This window comes from Saccostrea cucullata, unplaced genomic scaffold (genome assembly GCF_032062105.1).
Source record: "Saccostrea cucullata isolate Sc308-1 unplaced genomic scaffold, CSIRO_AGI_Scuc_v1 ctg436, whole genome shotgun sequence".
NCBI lineage: Eukaryota > Metazoa > Mollusca > Bivalvia > Ostreida > Ostreidae > Saccostrea > Saccostrea cuccullata.
In genome coordinates, this window is record NW_026921449.1 from 115029 (window position 1) to 126822 (window position 11794).

The 11794-nt window shown below is 32.5% G+C and overlaps 1 protein-coding gene and 1 long non-coding RNA gene across 4 annotated transcripts in view; one reads left to right on the forward strand and one right to left on the reverse strand.

The window, feature by feature from the left end:
- LOC134259997 (bifunctional methylenetetrahydrofolate dehydrogenase/cyclohydrolase, mitochondrial-like) overlaps nucleotides 1–2386 on the reverse strand; it is a 69645-nt gene extending 67259 nt beyond the window's left edge. The window contains exon 1 of one of the 2 annotated variants that reach the window (XM_062742583.1): nucleotides 2261–2386. Coding sequence is in view for 1 of the 2 variants with exons in the window: in XM_062742582.1 (XP_062598566.1) it covers nucleotides 2013–2113 (101 nt within the window). In the remaining variant the exon portion in view is untranslated. Of the gene's footprint in view, nucleotides 1–2012; nucleotides 2156–2260 lie in introns of those variants that run through there. The other variant, XM_062742582.1, reaches the window with a different exon arrangement.
- An 859-nt stretch (nucleotides 2387–3245) lies between these two features.
- LOC134259998 (uncharacterized) lies at nucleotides 3246–10229 on the forward strand. Of its 2 annotated transcripts, XR_009990444.1 has the most exons (3): nucleotides 3246–3294; nucleotides 8083–8158; nucleotides 9369–10229. It is a non-coding gene; the product is annotated as an uncharacterized LOC134259998 (long non-coding RNA). The 2 variants fall into 2 exon arrangements; XR_009990443.1 differs by lacking the exon at nucleotides 3246–3294 and having other exon boundaries at nucleotides 7094–8158.
- The last annotated feature ends 1565 nt before the right edge of the window (nucleotides 10230–11794 follow it).

Here is an 11794-nt window from a genome sequence, read left to right on the forward strand (position 1 = left end):
AAGAATTAAATCTATTCATATTTGCATTAACATAATGAAAAAAAATGTGTACGAGGCGTCCATGTTTTGTTGATACTTGATTATAATATAACAATTATAAAAAATAAAAAATAAAATCCGCCCACCCGCCCCAATTTTTTAGCAAATTAGGATGAGAATCTAAAGATTAATTTTACCTGGCCATATCCAAAAAAAATTTTATACTGGTGTAGAGAGGGTCCTTAACCAATGAGCAATTCTGCAATCAATTACCATCCCTAATAAAAATAATGTAAAAACTGCTTCAAATGCATAATTCTGATGCTGAGAGTTCCGAAATACTTGCTACTTATAAGATACTTATGAATTTTAAATATCAGGGAAACTATTTTACATTATTCAGTACAATAAAGAATGAAGATACCCGAGAAGGAGTTATTGCCCTTGTTAACATTTTTTTAAGATTGAATAATAGCGAGCGCAGCGAGCGTCGCGAAGCGATGCTCGCAAAGCGAGCTCAATAGACTAACGTGTAAGAACAGAGGAAATTCGGATTGAAATCTGTACATACGTCAGCCAAATTTCTCTGTGAAACATTCCCAGAATTCCTGCACTACCCAATGTCCTTTGCGCAAATAAATAAATAATAACGTAAAGCATAAAAGGCTAGATCAGTTTGTAGAAATCTTTCAAAGAAACAAAAAATAACTCTACAATGTTTTCAACCAAAATTGCATTAGGTATATAGTTTCAAACAGACGCTCGGCTGTCTCCGTAAGCACCGACGAGCTCAGTGACGTCGTGTGACGTCACAGCTAGTGGAGATGTCTCGCGCGGCTTGATGTTTGAAGTGGCTGATTAGAGTGTTTTTATGGTACAACTGCGCTCGCCCCAACGGTCACACCGTAAAACATATTATTGATTAAATAAAGAAAATATATACTCGATTCCCATTATATCACGGGTTTCATTGTATCGCGGTATATCGCAAAAATGTGGATACATAGCCTATATTCTTTTTGTTGATAGACAATATGAATGTTGTCTGAATGTTTAATTTTTTGATGATTAAGAAGTACGGAACATCCGTTTGAAAAAAAAATAAAAAGAAATTTTCAGATTTCCAGTCCGGTTTTAATTATATTTAGATCATTAAAATTATAACTTCGTTAAAATTATAATAAAGTTCATCTTTTTAAGTCTTTAGTTTATACAATCGTTCACTTTTTCATGTAGAATTACATCGTAAATTCAGAAATAAAAATTGAGGTCTGTGTCATTTACAAGTTTCCATGTATTCCCATACCGCGATACAATGAGACTCTCCAATTTAGGAGGTAAACAAGACTTCCTGTTTTAAAAATTGACCACAAATTAAACGATGCAAGCTTGGAAAATAATTTTACACTGAAAAGTTAGGCCAAAGTTAGAATTATAATTATTAAGTTAAAATAAAAATTAGAAATGACACGTTTTATGCAAAAGAATTAAGTACCGCGATATAATGAGACACCTGTATACATTTTTAAAATTCTTTTACTTAACAATATTTATCATCACACCTATTGAAAAGTATTCTTCCAGAAGACATTGTTCTACTGGATATAAATTTAAATAAATAACAGTTTTTGCAAAAACCTATTACATCATACGAGGATGGAATTAGGGGCCTACCTTAAAAAAGTTACAAAGAGTACAAAAAATGCTGGAAATGAACATTTAGAACCATTTAAAACAAAATTTTCTCGGAGGAGGCCCTCGAAACCCCACCTGTGGGAGGGGAGACCCCCTCCCATGCTCTCCCCCTTTGGCCCTTTGGGCCTCAAACCCCTTCACCCCCCCCCCCCCACATGAATTTCTGGATCCGCCACTGTTTATTCATGCGCATACAATATATTTACTTTAACTTCCAGTGCCCGTGAGTTCTTGTACAGTACCAGACCTGTTGATCACGGACAGCTGGACAGACAGATAAAATTAAAAGGACAGCACCATATCCATGATATGCCATCCCATACAAAGAATTTACCCACCTCTTACATAAAAATGAGCAAATTTTTGGAGTGTAGAAGAAGTGGTTAGAGCATGTCTGTCCAACGATGTTCATCCTTGCAAACATCATCAACGTATACATGCAACTTATTTTTTCAAAGTGGGGGTAAAACTAGATCATGCAAATCTAGCCTATTTGCTTTTATAAATTCTAGGTCACTATTTCATGAAGTAACAAATTTTTTGTTGTTGCTCATTCACTATTTAGTCATTATCAACGATGTATCACCTGTGGACTGTACTTTCAATAACAGCTTCATGGTAAACCTTGCTAGGGGGGTAAAATGGACAGGAGAGTGTGAATAAATAGGTAGTAAAATCCGGGCCGGTGTACCATTGAAAATTGTCGCTAGTGCTCGGGTAACACGACGGAATGCCCTGTAATCACCGAAATGCCCCTACAAATCACCGGAATGCCCATTGAAATCACCGAAATGCCCCTTCATATGATTCAAAATGATGATTTTCATAAAAATCAATGCTTATATTTTTTATATATGCATAACTTCTAGCAAAATTAAATATTTTCAAGTATTTACTTATAATTTTTTATACAATTGATATTCAAATAATTTATTAAACAGATAAAAATTTGCATCGTTTTCTGTTTTTATACAGAGCACATTCATGTTTCAATTACGAGAGTTATCTTTCTTTGATGCTAATATTTATATCTTTTAATAAAAAATCTGTGTGTAAAAATATGATTTTTTTAAATGTAGATATACCTTATAACAACCGATAGAATAAATATTTATTAAATTTTTATAGTTTTATATCAAAATAAGGGGCATTTCGGTGGCATTCCGGTGATTTGTAGGGGCATTTCGGTGATTACGGGGCATTCCGGTGATTCGTAGTACCGCTAGTGCTCAGGGTGGTCGCTGTACTGTTAAAGAGTGCATTTATTGGGTATTTTTCATGCCAAGATTGTACTTATTGGGTACTTTTTGCTTATTGGGTATACCCAATAAGAAGTGTCGCTGAATATGCTTAAAACACCCTAATTGGGTATTTGCAGGTTAGTACCCAACAAAACTTGGACACGACGATTTGTCCAAAAAAGTGTCCAAAAAAGTTGCTTTCACGGACGCACCGTGTTTTGTTGTTTCAGTTTTACATTCGGAACTCTAAATTCTTGAGAGTTCCGAAAATCAACTTCCGTTGATCCTGATCATGACAACGTTTGTTTTCATGGAAAAAAAATATGGCGATTAAGAAACACTTAATGTCAACAAGATTTTCTGATTGACAAGAGAAAAGGTAAGTTTATTCGATTAATATTTATCTATTGCTGGGTTCTTGTTTAAGGAAAATAGATTTTAATGTAATTTTGAAAACAATTGTGCACAAAATTAAAATAGATATATCGGAACAATTAATCCTAAGTTGCACTTGTTTGTATTTTGAATTTTCTCTGTCTTTTTAACTCTCTTGAGGGCGAGAAGTATTTAGTAAATGATCGTATATTGTTAGATAATCTTTAATAAATCGAAAGTGTTTATTATTTAATTTTATATCATAACCAACTAAGTATGTTCTGACAATGTATATTGGAAAGGGAAATGAAAATTTTAACAATCGTGTGTTCATAAATCAGCTGTAAATTATCGGTTCATGTAGACAGTATTACAATCGCAAAGTGAGCTGAGATGATGATAAATGGGATAATTGACAACAACTAAATAATTGTATGTAAGTTTATCTCATCTGATATGTAACTTAAGAGATTCATTGTATTACTGAAAAACTTTCAGTCAAAACAGTGCTTCTTTCTGTCTTTGATTTTGACTGAGTGTCTGCTTTATTTTGATTTTTTTTAAAATTATTGTTTTTGTCATTTGTTTTAATTAATTTAAAACAATACTGAAATTGATATAGGGCTACTATAACTATTTCACATGATGGGTGTGTAATTAGCATCGCGCTACACCCGGGGCTTCCATTTTTGAGGATGGGGCTAGTGGTTTTCTGCACTGAGGAATCCCCTTGGGCTATTAGGAATTTTAAAATACACATGTAATACATGAAAAGCACCACCGGTATTTTCACTCTTTTTTGCTATTAAATTCCCTAATATGGAAATATTCCAGACAGCATGCTCATATTATCCATAAATCTCCACAACTGCATCCATTTTGCAGTACTACAAGACTGATTTACTTAAAAACGATCTTTTATTTCCTAATTTGAATTCCCCCCTTTCCTTTGTTTAATATAGCAATATTTGCTTGTACATATATGCCTCACAGATATCTTATTATTAAATTATATACGTTCACTCAATCAGCTCAATGATAAGTGTCATGCAATTATGTAGCGTTTTTTTAAAGCCATATATGGCGTAACTGATCAAAAAATATATTTTTGAAAAATACAAAATTAAGTAAAGAAATATAGTTAATACATTTAAATTAAAGCTTTTCATACAATTCGGAGCACGGAGAACACCTCGTTTTATCTAATAATACGATTTTATCTTCTCTGTAATGTGTTATTTAAAAATCTCTTGTATTTTCTTCCAAGTCGGAGAAAATTCCGAGAATCCAAATTAAATTTTGATATCTTTATAACGCAATTGACTTAGATTTTGTAATTTACGGAAAATTTCTATCTTTATCATGTTTATATAAAGTAATGATACAAATAATAAGTTCTTATAATTTTAGTCTAATAATTTTCATTGTACATACGCCATATATGGCTTTAAATGATTCAAGATGAAAACAAAATGATTTTTGCTTCGTTTTAATTAGACGAACTAGTGAATGACCAGAAAAGGAATATTTAAAATCTTTTTTTCATTTTTTTAAATCATTAATTTATATATGATTAAATTTTACTAGCGAAAATTAAATTAAACTTTAATTTTAAAAAGAATCATCTGTAGTTAATACCCTGGGGCCCGTTTCATCAAAGGTCGTACGCCCAGTCGTAGCGCTACGCCGGCGTAAAGTCGGGACTAGCACGAATATTTGCATTTCATTAAAGAGCGTATCGTTACGCCTGACTAAATTTAGGCCAAAATTTTACGTCTACTCATGGGTAGGCGTAAGTTAGGGCGTAAAGTTAAAATAAGGCCTTTTTATTAATTTTAGCGAGTTCTAAAGAAAAAGTAAGGTTCTAAGAAGAATTTAAAATGTAAACAATGCATTATTTAATTATACATATTTTGAAGATTTGGGGGTGGGGGTGGGGGTGTTGTTTTAAGTACTTGGGGACGTAGTTGATTTGAGTAATAATGTACTCAAATAATATTTTGATAAATTTCTGCTGAGAAGAAAAGATTGTCTTATTAGAGATTTCTTACGTTTTGACAATGCATTCATACACATTTGATTGTGGTATTGTATGTCTAAGGTATTGTAAATCAATTTACATATATAACTGTATTTCTACACCCCGCTTGAAAAGCGGGACGGTACATGTATATGTACATGTATATACTATTTAGTAATCGGGATGTCCGTCCGTCCATCTGTTACGCTTTGGGGGTACCCATCTCTATCCGCAACTCCTTTCATATCACTGATTGAAATTGGGTGAAATTTTCACAGAATCTTTATTATATATTGCCATTGTGCCTTATTGTACTTTCTGATCCGACACATACAGTGTATTTTGGGTTTCCCACAGCAAAACATGGACACTGCCATTATATTTGTATGGAAGGCGGGGGAATATCTTTTATTGAACTCATTGCTTAGGGTACCTCTAGTTTCTTTTTCATTTACTAAAAAGAGACCCATTAAAACTGTCTATTTTGAAAAATATTTTCCAACAGCATATTTTCTGAAAAAAAAAAATTACAAAAAAAAAAAAAAAAAACAAACAAAAAAAAAAAAAAAAAAAAAAAAAAAAAAAATCGGTTTCAAAAGCATAGTTATCATCTTTCATGTAATTTTCTACATTTAAGAAAAAAAAAAATTCAAAAAAATAACCCATCTTAAAACCAAATAGTTTTTGTCATGTTTGAAGAGTCCATTTCTTATTTACTTCTCGTCCACATGCGTGGATCCAGAGGGGGTCGGAGAGAGGGTTCAGAATCTCCCGAATTTGCAGATTAATTAACATTGAATGTACAGATTACTTAGTTAAGGACGAAAGTAATTATTTTCCTAGGTATCTGGGACAAGTGATGTTCCCGGCGAATCATAGACCCCAACCCAGGGAGGGGGTTGGGGTCTCATAGACAATAAGAGATTTTTGAAAGTGGTAATAAATTATTGCTTTTATAATATCGATGTAAGACGGTGATAATTACACAGTTAAGTTCAAGAATGAATTATTCCTAAATTTTTTTTCTCAGACAAACATTGATGCAGAAGACATCTTTAATTTTCATAATTTTGTTTAAAAGAGCAAATCTTACATAGTATAAGATAATCTGAGCGCATATAAAGCACATATAAGATGAAAATATACATGTTTTTGATTTCCTGCATTACTTACATTTTAATGAAAACAAAATAAAGAGTAGCTGTAACTAAATTTTAAAGACAGAGACCACACAAGCAGAGAATTTTTGTAAGAATATCTTTGTAGTCATTTTTCCAAATCTCTCTCTCTCTCTCTCTCTCTCTGCGTACTTTTAAAACGGTACATCACATTTAATCTGCAGATAGTAAAGAATTTTTTTCTATAACTGAACAATTATGAATCAATTGAATTGACAAAAAAAATAAATATATGAGGAATACAGACCATAAGGTAAACGTGTAAAATTTATTTTTCTCAAAATGTGTTCATATATATTTGAATGTGAATATATTTCCTTTATTTCTTTAAGAAAACCCATTGTTTATCATGCATGACAAAAAATTAATAAAACAAAAAAGACTTGATCATTAATACAATAATTAATTTTTTAATCCTACTTTAAATAATTATTTAAATGTTCATATTGTTATTAGTAAACGTTTGCATATTAAAATTTATTTTTGACTGTGCAATGTTTACATTACCAGTAATAACAAATGTAAAATTTATTTTATTGTTTAAGTAAACCGTTTGCATTTTGTTTTCATTATTTTTGCTTGCATATACCATGTATACATTTCTTATTAAAATTTTTAAATCTTATTCTGTCTCAAACTTAATTATTAGTATTTGTCAGTAGAATCAGTATTTATCGAATCATGAAATTTATTATCAAAGGCGAAGTTATTAACCTGTATCAATTTCGGGAAGAGGGGGTATGGCTGTAATTAAATTTCCAAAATGAATAGTTTTGCTTAATTCCGAAATACAAGTACATGTACTGTCCTTTTCATCCTTTCAATTTATTAGACTTTTATTATTGAAATATTGTAAAAAACTAAAATTGGTTTCTTAAAAGATGCATGTCTCTTACATAACACTATAAACCCATGCATGTTTCAATTAGTGCAAGTATTAATTTATCTATAACTTGTGTTATTCTGTACTTTGACGTGCTACAATTTATACATGTTTGTACGCTTTGGGCAATGTTTATGTTTTTGCGCCTGCGCAATGCAACGTTGTCAAGGACTTAGTCCTGTGACTAAGCGTATCTTTTACGACTAGACTTACGCCACTTGGTGAAACGCAAATTACGCCCGACTAAATTTTGGCGTAATCCCCGGAAGTACGCCTAAGTTAAGGCTTAACTTTACGACTTTTGATGAAACGGGCCCCTGACTTTTTTCACGATGAACTTTTTTTCAATGTTACTTTTTAATTTTTGCCTCTATATTTGGGCTTGTCACTTTTTACTCGGGGATAGTAACTTTATTGCCACAAAGCTGTGGATTAGTACTTGATTTCCTTTATTGCACAGCGATGACTATGATTTAATAGCACAAAAAGCTAATGGGTTTACGTATGTGAATTTATATGATTAATGCTTACTTGTGATTTTAGGATAACTGGAGATAATGATTCCTTTTTTCCATTGATATTACATAAATATTTTCCTAAGTATTATGTTACAATAAATTGGTTTAGATTTTTTTTTATAAAAGTAATCAATAATTACAATGGAAATTAAAACCATAATCATGTTCATTGAGGATTTTCAATATGTAACAGGTCAAACAGGAACTTCAATTGTGAACATTGCAGAGAACACACCCATCAGAAGATGACCCTCAGAAATAGGACAATTGTAAGTAATCAGTAAAATGAACAGGAATACTTCATGCCAACCATAAGATTTTTAGAGACATTTTCGCTTCTTAAATTAGAAGAGATAGAGGGAAAAACTTGTACATACTACATAACTACTAGGCAACCAACCTTTAACTGCAGGAAAGCTTTTGGTATGTGCAATACAGCTACATAAAACCTCTTTAGTATTCATGTTAAGTTTGAGAAAGTACCTTAGTATTTTTTCTAGTGTTTGCCAACATTTTCATGCACACTGTTTGCTTGTTTGTACTATCATTTTATTTTAAATTCTTCAGATGCCCTTTACCTTTGCCAGTTTAGAATCATTTGTTTTAAGGGCATCTGAGGGTTGGTTCCAGAACTTAATTAATTGTAAAGTAAATACTGGGGTACTATACGGTCATAGGTTATGTTAATACATGTATAACATTTTGTTCTGATAGAGGTGGCATACAGGAAAAGAAACAATACTAGATATCACTTCAAAGGAATAAAACAGCTTCATCTTGTAGGTGTATTTTATTTAAGGATCACTACTTCATGTCTGATGTGCTGAAAGTTATTCATAATCTGTTTGACTGTAATTTTTCATATTTTCAACTTCTATCCAGCTTAGTCAATTTTAATTAAATTTTGTGCAAAGCATACCCCAGGAAGGGGGGATGGAGTGTCAAGTGTGTCTCTGTCCCTGTCAATATAATTTCAAAGCAGTTAGTAAGGTTTGGGTCAATTTTAAATCCTCTTTAGCAGAACCATTGGGCTAAAAACAATACTAATGTGAAAGCTTTATCATTAAGTGTAGAGATGTTTTTGAAGATTATGTACCCCTAATGTACTGATAGTGTTACATTAGAAGTCTAAAATTTGCAAGGAATAGGTGTAAAATCTTTTTAAAATCTACTTCTTAACAATCAGAAACTAACATACTGTCTAATTAATATGCAACATCGTTTTGTGTGTTGAATGATGATTCCATTTTGATAAAATTATGGCGGATGGGGGGTAGGATGAAGATGCAGTTAGACATAGAAGAAAAAAAAGAGTTGATAGAATTTAGTTTTTCTTCCATTTTATTTATCAATACATATTTCTGAATAAGAAATATACTTCTACTTCTTGGTTGGGTTTGATCAACATAAAGGGTGATCTTGCTGTAGTCAAGAAAAACATGTTTTATACGGCAAAGAAATGCCTTTATCTAATTGCAGAATGAATAAAATGGACAGAGGCAGAACTGAAGGAGATGCATGAAATGAGGAATATTTCAAAGATTGCCTGAGCATAACCACTGCTACTGGATAAACATATGGCAATATAAAAGAGCAGGGTCAATGGAGGTATCATACAGTATAGGCCATGAGAGACCCTGAAGAAGAAAGTATTGAACAGAAACAAAAATAAAACCATTTTGACATTTATTGAAATATAGGATCAAAGTCTTACATGTAAAATTTGGGCATGTAATGACTTTTCTCTAGCTCTAAGACTTATAACAGTGATGATTTGATTTAATATCTTTATCCCGATTTGTCGAAAAGATTTGGACATAGTGCATCAATTATTTTAAAGTTTTGATACAACGAATTCATTCATTGTACTTGTAACTGAGTTTTCTGGTGCGACACTGTTTTATCGGCTTCAAAACTAAGTTTGTGATTTCCAAACCAGATTAATGAGATCATGTAATATCTTTTAACATCGGTGACTATTTAATCCATTCTTTTACATCTCAGAAGTATTTTTATTATTACAGGGAAAAATGTGTTGTACATGTATCTGTAATAAACAGGATTATAGAAATTTTCCATATAATACAACACAATCTTAGCAACTGAAGGCAAATATTTTATCAAGGGTGTGATCTATTTATCAATATGGTTTTCAGCATCTTGCTCTACCTGTAATGACTTGCTCCAAGTTCCAATATTTAAATTTAAATTTTGCAAACATGGTTATAAAATTCTTTAAAAGCCAAATAGTTTAGGCACAAAATGCTTATATATTTCCTATCATTTGTAAAGTGTACACTGAATGAGATGTGGAATGTTAGAATTAAAGTATTAAATATGTTTTGGACTTATGTATGCTTATGCAGATAAATTTGAATTCAACTAGGGAAGGTAAATGTCATACTTATTGGGTTTGCAATCTAATGCAAGAGTATAAACATCCAAGACAAATTTGACAATTTTAATGAAGGGTATAAGTAACCCAAGAAGAATTGGACAGGTAAACATCACCTGTTGGGTTTTATTCTAATGTTGGAATGTAATATCCAAGAAGAGTTGAACCAATGTCCAATACCTATTGGGTTTTCTTTCTTATGAAAAAAAATTTGAGTAACCCAAGAAGAATGTCCAATACCTTTTAGTTTATATACTATTGAAGGGATGAAGATATCCAAGAGGAATTGGACAGGTGTCCATTACATGTTGGGTAGTATTCTGATGAGGGGATTCTCAAGAAACCCAAGAATTAGACAAGTGTCCATTGCCTGTTGGGTGGGATGTAGATATCCAAGAGGAGTTGGACGGAGGTCCATTACCTGTTGGATGGTATTCTGTTGAAACAATTCAAGAAACCCAAGAAGAATTGGACAAGTGTCCATTAACTGTTGGGTGGGATGTAGATATCCAAGAGGAGTTGGACAGGTGTCCATTACCTGTTGGGTTGTATTTTGATGATGCAATTCAAGAAACCCAAGAATTAGACAAGTGTCCATTGTCTGTTGGGTGGGATGTAGATATCCAAGAGGAGTTGGACAGATGTCCATTACCTGTTGGGTGGTATTCTGATGAAACAATTCAAGAAACCCAAGAAGAATTAGACAAGTGTCCATTACCTGTTGGGTGGGATGTAGATATCCAAGAGGAGTTGGACAGATGTCCATTACCTGTTGGGTGGTATTCTGATGAAACAATTCAAGAAACCCAAGAAGAATTGGACAAGTGTCCATTAACTGTTGGGTGGGATGTAGATATCCAAGAGGAGTTGGACAGGTGTCCATTACCTGTTGGGTTGTATTTTATGAGGAGATTCAAGAAACCCAAGAATTAGACAAGTGTCCATTGCCTGTTGGGTGGGATGTAGATATCCAAGAGGAGTTGGACGGATGTCCATTACCTGTTGAGTGGTATTCTGATGAAACAATTCAAGAAACCCAAGAAGAATTGGACAAGTGTCCATTAACTGTTGGGTGGGATGTAGATATCCAAGAGGAGTTGGACAGGTGTCCATTACCTGTTGGGTTGTATTTTGATGAGGAGATTCAAGAAACCCAAATAGAATTGGACAATGTACACATGTTCAATTGTTCTTGGGTAGTTTAATCCCTTCGTCAAAATACAACCCAACAGGTATAGGACACCTGTCCAATGCCTGTTGGATACCTTCATTCTGTCCAACATGTAATGGGCATTTGCTAATTATTAATTGGTCATGACTCAAAAAGGTTTCTCCTTAAATACTTAATTTTGTTATTCAAGAAAGGTTGAACAGAGTCTGAGATGTGTTGAGTTGTGTTTTTTTTGCACTTAGGTATTCATATATTTTAATATTAGTTATTTTGAAATATACAGGTGTATATCCTTATTGCTAAGAACAAATTAGTTAGGTGTTACAATAAAAGAGCTAT